Source organism: Salvelinus namaycush, chromosome 2 (assembly GCF_016432855.1).
Source record: "Salvelinus namaycush isolate Seneca chromosome 2, SaNama_1.0, whole genome shotgun sequence".
Lineage (NCBI taxonomy): Eukaryota > Metazoa > Chordata > Actinopteri > Salmoniformes > Salmonidae > Salvelinus > Salvelinus namaycush.
In genome coordinates this window covers 28180083-28197889 of record NC_052308.1, presented here as the reverse complement: position 1 = coordinate 28197889, position 17807 = coordinate 28180083, and the positions used below count along the sequence as shown (strand labels likewise).

At 43.2% G+C, this 17807-nt stretch overlaps 1 protein-coding gene across 1 annotated transcript in view; it reads right to left on the bottom strand.

Annotated features, from left to right (window-relative positions):
• The window catches only part of LOC120025140 (ephrin type-A receptor 8-like), a 53869-nt gene that overhangs the window by 30054 nt on the left and 6008 nt on the right, over positions 1-17807 (bottom strand). Inside the window, exons 2-4 of the mRNA XM_038969587.1 lie at positions 10504-10701; positions 7074-7223; positions 6019-6334 (exon numbers count right to left, since the gene is read on the bottom strand). Of these exons, the coding sequence (XP_038825515.1) occupies positions 6019-6334; positions 7074-7223; positions 10504-10683 (646 nt within the window). The 5' untranslated portion in view covers positions 10684-10701. The remainder of the gene's footprint in view (positions 1-6018; positions 6335-7073; positions 7224-10503; positions 10702-17807) is intronic.

Here is a 17807-nt window from a genome sequence, read left to right as displayed (position 1 = left end):
GAGATTATCAGTGGTCTTGTATGTCTTCCATTTCCTAATAATTTCTCCCACAGTTGATTTCTTCAAACCAAGCTGCTTACCTATTGCAGATTCAGTCTTCCCAGCCTGGTGCAGGTCTACAATTTTGTTTCTGGTGTCCTTTGACAGCTCTTTGGTCTTGGCCATAGTGGAGTTTGGAGTGTGACTGTTTGAGGTTGTGGACAGGTGTCTTTTATACTGATAACAAGTTCAAACAGGTGCCATTAATACAGGTAACGAGTGGAGGACAGAGGAGCCTCTTAAAGAAGAAGTTACAGGTCTGTGAGAGACAGAAATCTTGCTTGTTTGTAGGTGACCAAATTCTTATTTTCCACCATAATTTGCAAATAAATTCATTAAAAATCCTACAATGTGATTTTCTGGATTTTTTTTCTCATTTTGTCTGTCATAGTTGAAGTGTACCTGTGATGAAAATTACAGGCCTCTCTCATCTTTTTAAGTGGGAGAACTTGCACAATTGGTGGCTGACTAAATACTTTTTTGCCTCACTGTATGTGTCTCTAATACGGTCATACATTTGACAGGAGGTTAGGAAGTGCAGCTGTTTCCACCTCATTTGGTGGGCAGTGTGCACATAGCCTGTCTTCTCTTGAGAGCCAGGTCTGCCTTCGACGGCCTTTCCCAATAGCAAGGATATGCTCACTGAGTCTGTACATAGTCAAAGCTTTCCTTAATTCTGTCACCGTGTACTCTCTGTTTATGGCCAAATACAATTCTAGTTTGCTCTGTTTTTCTGTCAAATTGTTTCCTATGTGTCAAGAAAATTATATTTTGTTTTTCTACTTATTTGGTTGGTGTCACGCCCTGATCTGTTTCACCTGTCCTTGTGATTGTCTCCACCCCCTCCAGGCGTCGCTTATTTTCCCTGGTGTATTTATCCCTGTGTTTCCTGTCTCTCTGTGCCAGTTCGTCTTGTATGTTCAAGTCAACCAGTGTGTTTTTCCCGTGCTCCTGCTTTTCTATTCTCTTTTACTAGTGCTCCCGGTTTTGACCTTTGCCTGTTTTTCTGGACTCCATTCCCGCCTGCCTGACCATTCTGCCTGCCCTGACCTCGAGTCTGCCTGCCATTCTGTACCTCTGGAACTCTGAACTGGTTTTGACCTTTTGCATGTCCACGACCATTCTCTTGCCTTCCCCTTTTGGATTGTTAATAAACATCTTGGACTCTAACCATCTGCCTCCTGTGTCTGCATCTTGCCTTTATAGTTGGGTCTAATTGTTTTTCTGTCCTGGGGCTCTGTGGGGTCTGTTTGTGAACAGAGCCTCAGGACCAGCTTGCTTAGGGGACTCTTCTCCAGGTTCATCTCTCTGTAGGTGATGGCTTTGTTATGGAAGGTTTGGGAATCGCTTCATTTTAGGTTCTAGAATTTAACATCTCTTTTCTGGATTTTGATAATTAGCGGGTATCTGCTTAATTCTGCTCTGCATGCATTATTTTGTGTTTAACGTTGTACAAGGAATATCATTTTGCATAATTCTGCATGCAGAGTCTCAATTTGGTGTTTGTCGCATTTTGTGAATTCTTGGTTGGTTAGCGTACCCCAGACTTCACAATCATAAAGGGCAATGGGTTCTAAAACCAAAAATGATGCAGAAAAATGAATCCATGCTTTTGTTACTTCTAGGTTAGACTACTGCAACGCTCTACTTTCCGGCTACCCAGATAAAGCACTAAATAAACTTCAGTTAGTGCTAAATACGGCTGCTAGAATCCTGACTAGAACCAAAAAATTTGATCATATTACTCCAGTGCTAGCCTCCCTACACTGGCTTCCTGTTAAGGCAAGGGCTGATTTCAAGGTTTTACTGCTAACCTACAAAGCATTACATGGGCTTGCTCCTACCTATCTTTCCGATTTGGTCCTGCCGTACATACCTACACGTACGCTACGGTCACAAGACGCAGGCTTCCTAATTGTCCCTAGAATTTCTAAGCAAACAGCTGGAGGCAGGGCTTTCTCCTATAGAGCTCCATTTTTATGGAATGGTCTGCCTACCCATGTGAGAGACGCAGACTCGGTCTCAACCTTTAAGTCTTTATTGAAGACTCATCTCTTCAGTAGGTCCTATGATTGAGTGTAGTCTGGCCCAGGAGTGTGAAGGGGAACGGAAAGGCTCTGGAGCAACGAACCGCCCTTGCTGTCTCTGCCTGGCCGGTTCCCCTCTCTCCACTGGGATTCTCTGCCTCTAACCCTATTACAGGGGCTGAGTCACTGGCTTACTGGTGCTCTTCCATGCCGTCCCTAGGAGGGGTGCGTCACTTGAGTGGGTTGAGTCACTGACGTGATCTTCCTGTCTGGGTTGGACCCCCCCTTGGCTTGTGCCGTGGCGGCATACTTGTTTGTTTACATGGATTTTATAAGGTTGTATATTTTTCTCCCAACACCACTTTCCATTGATTTGTATAGCAGGCCCTCATTCCAAATTGAGTCGAAAGCTCTTTTGAAATCAACAAAGAATGAGAAGACTTTGCCTTTGTTTTGGTTTGTTTGTTTGTCAATTGGGTGTGCAGGGTGAATAAGCCAATTTGACATTTGCTCAGTACATTGTTCTCGCTGAGGAAATGTACGAGTCTGCTGTTAAAGGTAACGCAGAGGATTTTCCCAAGGTTGATGTTGACGCATATACCACGGTAGTTACTAGGGTAAAATTTGTCTCCACTTTTGTGGATTGTGGTAATCAGTCCTTGGTTACAAATATTGGGGAATATGCCAGAGCTGAGGATGATGTTACAAAGTTTAAGTATAGCCAATTGGAATTTGTGGTCTGTATATTTTATCACTTCATTTAGGATACCACCAACCCCACAGATCTTTTCAGGTTGGAGTGGGTTTGTATTTTGTCTTGTAGTTCATTCAATGTAATTGGATCAACTTTAATAGTTGATTCTAAAATTTGTTTTTGATCATGTACAGTACCAGTCAGAAGTTTGGACACATAATCATTCAAGGGTTTTTCTTCATTTTTACTATTTTCTACATTGTAGAATAATAATGAAGACATCAAATCAATGAAATAATACATATGGAATCATGTAGTAACCAAAAAAGTGTTAAACAAATCAAAATATATTTTATATTAGACATTCTTCAAAGTAATCACCATTTGTCTTTGACAGCTTTGCACACTCTCTCTCAACCAGCTTCACCTGGAATGCTTTTCCAACAGTCTTGAAGGAGTTCCCACATATGCTGAGCACTTGTTGGTTGCTTTTCCTTCACTCTGCGGTCCAACTCATCCGAAACCATCTCAATTGGGTTGAGGTCGGGTGATTGTGGAGGCCAGGTCATCTGAAGCAGCACTCCATCACTCTCCTTCTTAGTCAAATAGCCCTTACACAGCCTGAAGGTGTGTTGGGTCATTGTCCTGTTGAAAAACAAATGAATGTCCCACCAAGCACAAACCAGATGGGATGGCGTATTGCTGCAGAATGCTGTGGTAGCCATACTGGTTAAGTGTGCCTTGAATTATAAATAAATCACAGACAGTGTCACCAGCAAAGCACCCCACACCATCACACCTCCTCCTCCTCCGTGCTTCACGGTGGGAACCACACACGTAGAGATCATCCGTTCATCTACTCTGCATCTCACAAAGACACAGCGGTTGGAACCAAAAATCTTAAATTTGGACTCATCAGACCAAAGGACAGATATCCACTGGTTTAATGTCCATTGCCCGTGTTTCTTGGCTCAGGCATGACTCTTCTTCTTATTGGTGTCCTTTAGTGGTGGTTTCTTTGCAGCAATTTGACCATGAAGGCCTGATTCATGCATTCTCCTCTGAACAGTTGATGTTGAGATGTGTCTGTTACATTTCTGAGTCTGGTAACTCTAATGAACTTATCTTCTGCAGCAGAGGTAACTCTGGATCTTCCTTTCCTGTGGCGGTCCTCATGAGAGCCAGTTTCATCATAGCGCTTGATGGTTTTTGCGACTGTACTTGAAGAAACTTTCAAAGTTCTTGAAATGGTTCGTATTGACTGACCTTCATGTCTTAAAGTAATGATGGACTGTCATTTCTCTTTGCTTATTTGAGCTGTTCTTGAGATAATATGGACTTGGTCTTTTACCAAATAGGGCTATCTTCTGTTTACCACGCCTACCTTGTCACAGCACAACTGATTGGCTTGAGGATGCCCTGCACCATTACTGTCCCAGACTTGTACACATTGACAGAGATTGTTTCAATTTCCTTAATGTATAGTTTTCTGAGTTTCCACCCTGGGCCAATACCCTCTCTCTTGAAATACTCTTGATACTGTGCCATGCCAGGGGATGGTCTGTGTGGAAAATGAAGTTGCTTACATTCCCCTCTTTGTAGCAGTCTGCAAATAGGTTCTCTACATTGTCCTTGAGGCGCTTTGTTTCTCTCTCTCTCTCTCTCTCTCTCTCTCTCTCTCTCTCTCTCTCTCTCTCTCTCTCTCTCTCTCTCTCTCTCTCTCTCTCTCAATCGGCTGTCAGCGTGCTCCGCGTCTGACTACAATATCCGACATTTGTCCAGGGGAGGGATAAACGTCAAATTTTGACAGTTAAGTTGATGCGTTAATTCCGAATGGTTAAGGTTTGGGACAAGGTTAAAATGAAGGGATGCAAAAATGAGTGCCTAGAACTGGAATTGAACACACAGCCATCGGGGTCAGAGCTCAAAGTGTACGCCCATCTGCCATCTCCGTCCACAAAGCACTAGCAAACCGCAACCCTACTTGATGGTAATAGCGCTCAATGTTTCCCCTTGCGGCTGGTTTTGAAGGTATCTCCTGACGTCCTGGGACCTGAAAGGACGTTGATTATCGTCTTGGATTTCGAGCGACCTGGCTGGTCTCGTCTCGTGTCCTGGGATGTGCGTGACTGGAGAGAGGTGAATTAGCACAGTGACCCAGTTAGGTCACAGAGAGAAGAGTCCTCTGCACACACAAATGCAGCACACACGCACAGCAGCACACACGCTTGTGCGCACACACACACACATACACATGTCAGCCCACTACTACAGCTACTGCAGCTACCACAAGGACTAGGCACTATTGTAATGCTATATGTTTATGTCTTGACTATACACAAATGGAGAGATTCACGAGACAAGCATCTAAAACATAAACTAAAACATTTTGTAGCTGACTGCTTTTCTGCATACATATTGATCTGAGTGCTAATGGGAGCCGCCAACTAATTATGGAAAGCGTGAGTGTCTACCCGCCGCAACACACACAAACACATAAGTTCCCTTCATCTCTCTGTGTGTGTTTGTGTGTGTGCCAAGAGCCGTCTATGCCTTGCTCCCCAGGAGAGTGTGTTTCCTTCAGGGCGTAAACAGGTATGTAGATGAGAGAAGATGTGTGTGTGTGTGTGTGTGTGTGTGTGTGTGTGTGTGTGTGTGTGTGTGTGTGTGTGTGTGTGTGTGTGTGTGTGTGTGTGTGTGTGTGTGTGTGTGTGTGTGTGTGTGTGTGTGTGTGTGTGTGTGTGTGTGTGTGTGTGTGTGTGTGTGTGTGTGTGTGTGTGTGAGAGAGAAACAAGACAGGTGAACCAGTGTTCCGTACCTCATTCGCCTCGTTTGGCACATTTAGCTGACGGAATGCTTCTAATGTTTAATTATCCAGGGGAAGTGATTAATAGTTTTTAATTACCGTAACCCTGTTCACCTAAAATATACACTGGTCCCTAAATGAGGTCAGTCCATCAGAGAAAATAAACAACACAAAAATTAAAAAGAGTCAAGAAAATAAAAAAAGACGAGTTTTTTTCCATGACTCACCACAGCTTATCATCTTAAAAGTAGTCAGGACTTGAGCTATTCAACCAAACCATCCATCAACTCAACCACACAAAACACACAGAAAACATCAAAGGATGAAAATTGACCACAAATGCACAGATTGAGCACAGGTAGGGCAAAGTATAGATAAAGTACTGCACTACAGTAACATAATGTAAAACAAGGTAGTCTAACACAACATCAGTGACCCAGAGTGTGACTCACCGATGCAGGACTCCCTGTGCTCCTTGAACCCCGCACTGCAGACACACCTCCCGATGGGCACCAGCCACTCCCCCTCGGCGCTGCAGTACATCTTGGGCGTGTCTCTCTCCTCGGCGTGGTCCACACACTGACCCCTGACCTCCACCAGGGAGGAGGAGTCAGCGCCCGTCACCACGTCAGTGAACACGGCCAGGTTGCGGCCCACGCCCGAGCAGCGCTTGTAGTACACCCTCACAGAGGTCAGGGCGATGCACGCCCCGATGTCCTGGAAGGCCAGGTAGAAGCCTCGTCTAGTGAGGGGGCCCACACCTCGAACCTGGAGGAGAAGGAGAGGACATTACCTCTCAATGATTCATCAAAAATTATGTAAAAGTGGGAGCAAAGTAAAATGTGGCACTGTGAAAGGCATGAGATCAGGTGAAGACAACTACTTTCAGCACCATGGAGAGCTCCACTCACTTTAGCACCATGCTGGCTAAGATGTAGAAATCAACGATGCTCACTCAAAACAAGTCATTTTCCAAGTCTATATCAACTAACATAATTTTGCACTTTGATTTCTTTTTTAAAAATCTTTTTTTGTTTGTTGGTATTTTACCCCCTTATTTGTGATATTCAATAACGATCTTGTCTCATTGCTGCAACTTCCCAATGGGCTCAGGAGACGCGAAGGACGAGTCATGCGTCTTCCGAAACATGACCTGCCAAACCAGGCTTCTTAACACCTCCCACTTAACCTGGAAGCCAGCTGGACCAATGTGTTGGAGGAAACACCGTCCAACTGACGACCAAAGTCAGCGTGCAGGCACCCGGCCCGCCACAAGGAGTCGCTAGAGCGCAATGAGCCAAGTAAAGCTCCCTCGGCCAAACCCTCCCCTAACCCGGATGACGCTGGGCCAATTGTCGCCCTATGGGACTCCTGGTCACGGGCGGTTGTGATACAGCCTGGGATCAAACCCAGGTCTGTAGTGACGCCTCCAGCACTGCGATGCAGTGCATTAGACGGCTGTACCACTCGGGAGGCCTGCACTTTGGTTTCTAATAAGTGAGCGAACCTCAGTGTTGAGTTTGAGTCTCCTGACTCCCAGGTCCACTCCAGTGAAGCTCTCATCAGCAGCGATGGTGTCGATCTTGGTGAACTGGGTCTCTTTTATGGCCGTGCCCACCGCTCGGTCTGACTCATAGTAGTACAGGTTAAATGTCTCCTGTTAATCAGATAACAGATCACATGCACAGAGTTGTTTACAGGTTTACTGGGAGAAGAGACATCAAATTGTCAATGATGAGGAAATAAAGGACTGCACTCCTGAAAGGTTATTTAATAAAATAAATCTGTTTCTCTTCTTTGATGAGACATATAGAAATGACCAAGTCAACAAGTTGCGTTTTAGGTGTCAAGGTCTAAATCAGGGATCATCACTTAGATTCAGCCTCGGGCCAAATTTTTTCTTGAGTGGATGGTCAGGGATCCAGAACATAATTAAGCAACAAGGCCTGGGGGGGTGTGGTATATGGCCAATATACCACAGCTAAGGGCTGTTTATATGCACAATGCAACATGGAGTGCCTGGATACAGCCCTCAGCTGTGGATATTGGCCATACACCACAAACCCCCAAGGTGCCTTATTGCTATTATAAACTGGTTACCAACTTAATTAGAACATTTGTTTTTTCATACCTGTGGAATACAATCTGATATACCACGGCTTTCAGACAATCAGCATTCAGGGTTCGAACCACCCAGTTTATAATTACAAATAATTTGTTGACTGCACAGGAATTTGTAGAGACAAGGGAAACTGTTGCTCATAAAACCCCAGCAACGTTGCAGTTCTTGACACACTCAAACCCTGTGAGCCTGGCACCTACTACCATACCCCGTTCAAAAGCAATTCAATATTTTGTCTTGCCCATTTACCCTCTTAACAGCACACATACACAATCCATGTCTCAGTTGTCTCAAGTGTTAAAAATCTTTCTTTGGCCTCCTCCCTTTCATCGACACCAGGTATTCCCAAACCAGGGGTACGCGCAATGCCATCGGGGGTACGCCAATTTTTTTTTTTTTACATTTTTCTTCACATTTTCAGACAGTACATTTATATTTTCCAACAGAGCTATACATTTGGGGGGTTTTCTCGCCTGATTCGCCTCATTTCACTGCCAACAATATAATTAAACCATCTAGTGTTCAGCGAAATAACAACACAATGTCAAATACAGGTAGCCTAGTCAAAAAATTTAACATCCAATTACATTACCTTACTCTCTTGCAGGAAAACTTCACTCTTTAGAAACGAAACATACCAATTTGAAAAATAAGCCACGGGAGTTTTTTGAGCATGAATAAAGACGACTTTCGAGTAGTAAGACATGTAGAAAAGCAACAGATACCATTAATAAGAAGGGGCTAGAAGCAACTTATATGGTGAGCTACCGAGTGGCTAGAACAGGCAAGCCCCATACTATTGTGGAGGACTTAATTATTCATGCTGCCATGGATATGGCTGGGACAATGCTAGGGGAAAAGGCCCAAGAAACTATACAGACAATTCCTTCATCAAACAACACTGTTTCACGACGCATCAGTGACATGGCAGGAGATGTTTTGAAACAATTACTGCTTCGCATACAAGCCAGTGAATTCTTTGCTTTACAGCTGGATGAGTCAACAGACGTGGCGGGCCTGGAACAGCTCCTGGTATATGTCTGTTACGTTTATGGGGGGTCAATTAAGGAAGACATCCTCTTCTGCAAACCACTGGAAACCAAGACAACAGGAGAGGATTTTTTAAAGTACTGGACAGCTTTGTGTCATCAAATGGACTTTGGTGGTCAAGATGTGTTGGTATCTGTACTGATGTCACAAAAGCCATGACAGGGAGACATAGTGGAGTGGTAACGCGCGTGCAAGCAGTTGCTCCCGACGCCTCTTGGGTACACTAAAGCATCCACCGAGAGGCTCTTGCTGCCAAGGGAATGCCTGACAGCTTGAAAGACGTTTTGGACACTGCAGTGAAACTGGTTAACTTTGTTAAAGCAAGGCCCCTGGACTCTTGTGTATTTTCTGCACTATGCAATGATATGGGCAGCGACGTTTTTTTTAATTGATAGACGAGCTTAAAGTTTTCTTAACTGACCATCCTCTTCACTTGTCTGACTGCTTGTATGATGATGAGTTTCTCACACGACTGGTTTATCTGGGTGGTGTTTTTTCTCGCCTGAAGGATATATGATTACAGGGACTTTCCGCAAATATATTCAATGTGCAGGACAAAATTAAGACTATGATTAAGAAGTTGGAGCTCTTCTCTGTCTGCATTGACAAGGACAACACATAGGTCTTTCCATCATTGTATGATATTTAGTGTGCAAATGAACTCAAGCTTACGGACAATGTCAAAAGTGATATGGTGAAGCACCTGAGTGATCTGGGTGCGCAATTACGCATGTACTTTCCCAAAGCGGACGACACAAACAACTGGATTCGTTATCCCTTTCCTGCCCTGCCTCTAGTCCACTAACCGATATCTGAACAAGAGGTCCTCATCGAAATTGCAACAAGCGGTTCTGTGAAAATTTAATTTAATCAGAAGCCACTGCTAGATTTCTAGATAGGGCTGCGCTCAGAGTATCTTGTCTTGGCAAATTGCGCTGTTAAGACACTGATGCCCTTTGCAATCACATACCTATGTGAGAGTGGATTCTCGGCCCTCACTAGCATAACAACTAAACACAGGCACAGACTGTGTGTGGAAAATGATTTAAAATAGACTCTCTCCAATACAACCCAACATTGCAGAGTTATGTGCATCCTTTCAAGCACACCCTTCTCATTAACCTGTGGTGAGTTATTCACAATTTCTGATGAACAAATAAGGTTTTATATGTAAGGTGGCTAAATAAAGAGCAAAATTATTGATTATTATTATATTATTATTTGTGCCCTAGTCCTATAAGAGCTCTTTGTCACTTCCCACGAGCCGGGTTGTGACAAAAACTCACACTCATTCTTATGTTTAATAAATGTATTGTATAGTGTGTGTGTGGCAGGCTTACAATGATGGTAAAAAACAACATTTGAGAGTGAGCTGACCCTGTTGCTAGAGGGGGTACGCAGCTGGAGGTTGAACGTTTGAAGGAGTACGGGACTATAAAAGTTTGGGAACTACTGATCTGCACTGATGAAAGTGGATTTAACAGGTGACATCAATAAGGGATTCACCTGGACAGTCTATGTCATGGAAAGAGCAGGTGTTCTTAATGTTTTGTATACTCAGTGTAGATCTCTCTATTATGTGAGGGAATACTTCGGAACATACAGTATTTCCAACATTAAAATCACTTGGAGCTGATTTGCTGGTGTTTTTACAATCTTAATGTCCAACAATAAAAATAAATAAATTGGGGAAGTTGGTGAACCCTTGTCTAAATCTTCTCCCCCTCTGTCACCTGTCTTACTCTTTCCCCCCTCCATCTTGTACCTTGCAGGTTCCCAGGACTCCAGGCATGCTGTTACAGTCCCGGAGGGTGAACTTGACCTCAATGTAGATCCTCCTGGCTCCGTCACGAGCGATCCAGCCTGTCCTCAGCCAGTTGTTCTGACTGGGACTCATCACGTTACACACCTGGTACGTGTGGATGGGGCTGAAATACTCATCCATCTCATTGATGGAATCCCACTGCAGGAAGAGGAGAGGAAGATGCAGGAGGGAGAAAGAGGGGTGAGGGGTTAAGAGAAAAAGTTAGACAAGAAGGGAGAGGGAAACAGTCCTGTTCAATCTAATGTAGAGAATACCCACACTCCATTTTCTGTGTAAGTAGTTACTAAAATATATTTAGATTGAAACTTGTTTTCTCTGAAAAAAATATATATTCATGACTTATTCCAGAAAACTTGTATAAAGCAGTGCAGGCTGAGTAGCATCATAGGATGAACAGTCATGTCAGTCAGGCAGATCTGCTACAGTAACAGCATGGTTACGCTTACATCCACAGCTCCCAGTAATAGCATCAGTCAGAAACACACTGTGTCTGTGACAGTGTTGTTTGTGTTGTAATATGGAGACAGACATCTATACAACGAGCATATCAATTGCATATCAGCTCTAAGCGACTATTTCCGTAACGAGCGGAAACTCTGTGTTTGATACACAACAACATTCCCTCTCTAAAAGCCGGATGTTCCACTGTATATCTGCAGCAATGCATCAATGCCTTCTCTCAGTATGCGTTATATGTAAAGATTGTTATGGGCTCCCGAGTGGCGCAGCGGTCTAAGGCACTGCATCTCAGTGCAAGAGGCGACACTATAGTCCCTGATTCGAATCCAGGCGGAATCACATCCGGCCGTGATTGGTCCCATAGGGCGGTACACTATTGGTCCAGCGTTGTCCAGATTTGGCTGGGGTAGGCCGTCATTGTGAATAAGAATTTGTTCTTAACTGACTTACCTAGTTAAATAAAAAAAATGGATAAATGTGTTATGATTAGCCTAGCTGTCTAGAGGGAATACAAGCAGTAGCTACAAGTCGTGACAGAGAGGTCTTCATCCACACACCTGTAGATTACTGTAATGACACCTAGATAGGGGTGTATAGGCTTTCTGCTGCCAATGAACTCATAACCCCTGGTATTCGTGTGTGCCTGCCTCTATCCAGATGTGACCAGGAATAGTAGACTGGTAACAATTAAGTACCTTACTGTGATTGTTTTCAATTAAAATTGTAAAACATTAACAAAAATAGGTTCTTAGCAAAGAGCAATTTCTCAAGCAAGAATTTTGCTAGGGCTGTCTGGGAGTGGTCTAAGTGAGGAGGGGAAAACTGAAAATTAGCTGTCATTGGCAGAGAGATTTAGAACTCATTCTTATTGGTTTATTATCTAATTTATCGCATGGTTATGTCACCAGGCAGGCCAAAACTCCATCTCACCAGAACATGCTGAAATTTCAGACAGTCTTTTCACACAGGTCCTATACTAAAAAGGTATTATCATAATTTTCGCAATTTCACAGCATTATTCTAACGTCATAATGTGGAAATATATATAAAACACAGGCAAATCATGTTTTTGACTGTAGTGGGCCTTTAAGGTTGCCTCCAGATAACATATATACCACTGCAGCATGGGTTCAAATCCAGCTCACTGCTATTTCAGCACATGAAGAGCGGGACTGCCCCACACTGCTGCTACTAAACACATACGCAACCACGGACACACACAGTGCTACAGACAAAGTACTATTCCAAGTCCGCATTCAAAAGTAGGCCTGTTCCTACTTCAAAACATTCAAGAGATGTAGATGTAGAACCCAGGTCAAACAGAGTAATTGACAATGAGGTTGGGAGGTGGTTTTTGTCCTATTTGATAGAATTCCTCAACGGTTAGCAAAAATGATTGTTTTCATGTTACAGTTTGAGAATCTAGAGAGTCTAGAGAATAAAAGAGAGGGGGAGAGAGAGAGTGAGAAAGAGAGAGAGAGGGAGAGAGAGAGTGAGAAAGAGAGAGAGAGGGAGAGAGAGAAAGAGAGAGAGAGTGTGCATGCGTGTGTGTCCATCCCGGGGGTTTAGAGGGTTCCTCCCGAGCTGAATGCATTATGTGAGTGTCTGAGTAATTGAAAGGGAAAGAGTTGACCTGGGCAGAGCTTTTGGCCGGAGTCAAATGAACTTGGCTCCAGCTAAGAAGACTGGTCTTCCCAAAGAGATCCACCACCTCCCTCCTCACCCCTCCTCCCCCGAGGCAGCACCACAGAGAAATCAATGCAGTAATTAAGATCTTGGAAGTCTCACCCGTCTCACCCCTTTCACCCCCTCCTCCCCTCATCTTATCTGCTAAATTAAAATCGTCCTTGAACTCATGAAGCCCTGCTCTAATTAGCCGATCTAGGACCTCTCTATCTCTCTCATTATCCCTTCTTCCCATTAACATCTTCTTTCACACTCTTCTTTACTTGGGAAATGCATATTTCTGCTGGAGAGAACTTGGAGCAGAAGGGTGTTTTCACATAATGAATCAGACACACCTGGGGCGGTTCCTTGGCACGTTTGTGACACTTTGAGAACAGGTGATGTGAATAGATTATGAGCCGTATGGGATAAATGAGAAGGCAATATGTTGTGACAGTAGGATAAAGGGTTAAAGAGACTGGCTGCTGTCAGCTCTACTGAGTGTTCCACGGACTGTTTGTTTGCCTAAGTAACAGGGAGATTAGATGACTATCGCCACGACAAAACATATATAAACGGCCACAGAGACGAGTGGTGCTGGGTTTTTGAGAGAGAGAGAACATTTCCTGCCTGCCAACCCAGACAATTTCCCATCAGGATACATCAGATGTGGCAGCCACAGACAACACACTTGTCCCATTCTCTCTCTCTCTCTCTCTCTCTCTCTCTCTCTCTCTCTCTCTCTCTCTCTCTCTCTCTCTCTCACACACACACACACACACACACACACACACACACACACACACACACACACACACACACACACACACACACACACACACACACACACACACACAGACACACACACACACAGACAGACAGACAGACAGACAGACAGACAGACAGACAGACAGACAGACAGACAGACAGACAGACAGACAGACAGACAGACAGACAGACAGACAGACAGACAGACAGACAGACAGACAGACAGACAGACAGACAGAGAGAGAGAGACAGACAGACAGACAGACAGACAGACAGACAGACAGACAGACAGACAGACAGACAGACAGACAGACAGACAGACAGACAGACAGACAGACAGACAGACAGACAGACAGACAGACAGACACTGTCAGCTCACTAAATTACTTTTGTTGACACTAACATTGTATCTATATTACACAACAACATCAACATGTGCTTGTGTTTCAATAAAGATTAAGCCGGGTGCACCAGATCCACAGACATACAGTACATGTATAACCACATAGAACCACAGACATACAGTACATGTATAACCACATAGAACCACAGACATACAGTACATGTATAACCACATAGAACCACAGACATACAGTACATGTATAACCACATAGAACCACAGACATACAGTACATGTATAACCACATAGAACCACAGACATACAGTACATGTATAACCACATAGAACCACAGACATACAGTACATGTATAATCCACATAGAACCACAGGCGATATTTTGAAGGAATTATTACACTTCTGATCTATAATCATAATATCTCTGATTCATCCTTCTTCTTTTTCTGCCTTGGATTGTATTCTTTCATGCCTTTGTTTTATTCCAAGTCATTTAGCATTTCCATTTAAGCGAAAGAATCCCTTTAAGCACAAAGAGCTAGGCTTGTGCTGTCTAAGTGACTGAGAGGAGGAGATGAGCGGTAACAAACGCAACACAAAGGCACTGTGATCAGATCTAATACTGAGAAACACTATATCTGTCCATCTGCCTGGCAGAACAGCAGTGCTGGTATAGATACACAGTACAGTATGTACCAAGGAGAGCAAGAGAGAAAGAAAGAGAAAGAGAATTAGAGAGAGAAAAAACCTACACAGATTGTCAGAAAGAGTGAGGACCCAGTCTAAAGAGACTGATCACCTACACAGTGAGAGCGAGTGAGTACCTACACATAGTGAGAGAAAAGGATTACAGGAAGTGAATAGTATGAGAGTGAATAACTACAGATTGTCAGAAGGACAATGAGCACCTACCAATGCCTTCAGAAAGTATTCACACCTCTTGACCTACAGCCTCAAAACATGTTTTTAGAAATGTTTGCTAATTTATTGAAATAGAAATACAGAAATATCTAATTTACGTAAGTATTCACACCCATTCCTGAATTGTGCAACATTTGCCCATTATATAAAAAAAAGCTCTGTCAAATTGGTTATTGATTATTGCTAGACAACCATTTTCAGGTCTTGCCATAGATTTTCAAGTAGATTTAAGTCAAAACTGTAACTCGGCCACTCAGGAATGTTCACCGTCTTCTTGGTGAGCAACTCCAGTGTAGATTTGGCCTTGTGTTTTAGGTTATTGTCCTGCTGAAAGGGGAATTGATCTCCCAGTGTTTGGTGGAAAGCAGAATGAACCAGGTTTTCCTCTGGGATTTTGCCTGTGCTTAGAGAGTGATACTCAGTGATGTGTTGTGTTGGATTTGCTCCAAACATAACACTTTCTATTCAGGACAAAAAGCATTACTTTAGTTGCTTGTTGCAAACAGGATGTATGTTTTGGAATATTTTTATTCTGTACAGGTTTCCTTCTTTTCACTCTGTCATTTAGGTTAGTATTGTGGAGTAACGACACTGATGTTGATCCTTCCTCAGTTTTCTCCTATCACAGACCTTAAACTCTGTAAGTGTTTTAAAGTCACTATTGGCCTCATGGTGAAATCCCTGAGCGGTTTCCATCCTCTCTGGCAACTGAGTTATGAAGGACGCCTGTATATTTGTAGTTTTGGGGTGTATTGATACACCACCCAAAGTGTAATTAATAACTTCACCATGCTCAAAGGGATTTTCAATGTCTGATTGTTGTTGTTGTTCTACCTATAGGTGCCCTTCTTTGTGAGGCATTAGAAAACCTCCGGTCTTGTGGTTGGATTTGTCTTTGAAGTTCACTGCCCGACCGAGGGACCTTACAGAGTATTGTATAAGATGCGGTAGTCATTCAAAATCATGTTAAACACTATCATTGCACACAGAGACTCCATACAACTTATTATGTGTCTTGTTAACAATTGTTTTACTCCTGAACTTATTTAGTCTTGCCATAACAAAGGGGTTGAATACTTATTGACTCCAGACATTTCAGCTATTCATTTAAAATTAATTTGTAAAAATGTTGAACAACAGAATTCCACTTTGACATTATGGGGTATTGTATGTAGGCCAGTGACAAAAAAAATCTAAATTTAATCGATTTTAAATTCAGGCTGTACCACAACAAAATGTGGAAAGAGCCAAGGGGTGTGAGTACTTTCTAAAGACTGTACATACACCGTCAGAAAGAGAGTGAATATGGCACACTTTCAGGATGTCTATATAACATCCATTCCCAATCCCCTCGTAGCGGATGAGTCAGAAGTAGAGTCACATTTAGTACACTTGTCACCCAAAGACCAGCCCTAACAGTCAGAATCCTGCTCAGTGTCATCAAAGCTTCCACAGCCTTTTTTGAGTCGTCACATACGCTGCTGCTACTATTTGTTATTCCTAGTTATATGTACTGTACATATCTACTTCAATTACCTCGTACCACTGCACATCGACTCGGTACTGGTACCCCGTGTATATTGCCAAGTTATCGTTACTCATTGTGTATTTATTATTACGTGTTTTACTTTTATATTATTTCTCCATTTTCTTTCTCTCTGCATTGTTGGGAAGGGCCCGTAAGTAAGCATTTCACAGTTAGTCTGCACCTGTTGTTTATGAAGCATGTGGTAAATAAAATGTATTTTATTTGAGTCTGCAGAAACACATAGGTTCCATCACAGAGGATAGAAACCACAGAGAAAAATACTCTTTGCTCTTAGAGATTTAATTTCAGATTAGTGTGTAGCATGGAATAACCCTTTAAGTCAGTTAAAGAGAGAGGGATAGAAAGACAGAGAGAGACAGACTGACAGCGAGAGAAATGGTGAGGGAAAGAATGAAAGAGAGAATGAGCGGGAGAGGGAGAGAGAACAGGAAAATAAGAGAGGGAGGGGGAGAGAGAAAGTGAGAAAGGGAGAGAAAGATAGAGAGATGATGAAAGAGAGAGTGTCAGACAGCGAGAGAAGGAAAGGGGGATTGGGAAACAAAAGACAGAGGGAGCGAGCGAGAAAGAAGAAGTGGCAGATACAGTGCCTTCAGAAAGTATTCATACCCCTTGACTTATTTCACATTTTATTGTTACATCCTGAATTCAAAATGGATTAAATAGTTTTTTTATAGCTCTATATGGTCTATAAAACAGGCCTGATGATTGATTGAAAACACTGTTTGTACTGTACACTGGTATTGACAATATTCAGGAAGCTATATGTTATCTATAATGGAAGGTCATGCTTCTCTCTTATGTGTTCCATTTTTCTGCCATGTTCCCTCTCTCTCAGGTCTCTATCCCCTTTGTCGCTTTCTCTCTCTCTCTCTCTCTCTTTCTCAGCTAGTCCGAGTGTGTGTGTGTGTGTGTGTGTGTGTGCGCACGTGTGTCAGACCTGTGTTTTGGCAGGATCCATCTGTACTGTCCCATCAATCACACACTGTTTCAGGTAACAACTCCACCTGCTTCAGACCGTTGGGGGATTCTCTCTCTCTGTGTGTGTGTGTGTGTGTGTGTGTGTGTGTGTGTGTGTGTGTGTGTGTGTGTGTGTGTGTGTGTGTGTGTGTGTGTGTGTGTGTGTGTGTGTGTGTGTGTGTGTGTATGAGAAAGATACAAATAGCATGTGTGTGATGATAATGACTGTGGGGGGTTCGTGGGTTTTTGACACTTGGGCAAATCATAATTTCTGCTTTGCGAGTTCATCACCCCCGCTCTTCACAAACAAACACACACACACACACACACACACACACACACACACGCACACACACACACACACACACACACACACACACACACACACACACACACACACACACACACACACACACACACAGTCCTGTCAGTGGTATTGATCGCATCATGGGGCGGCCGGTGGATGAACCTGTCATGGCCGATAAGGAGTGGACAGCAAGATAATAAAGTATTCCTGCTCTGCCTGATGGCTCCTGACATCTGTGTGTGTGTGTGTGTGTGTGTGTGTGTG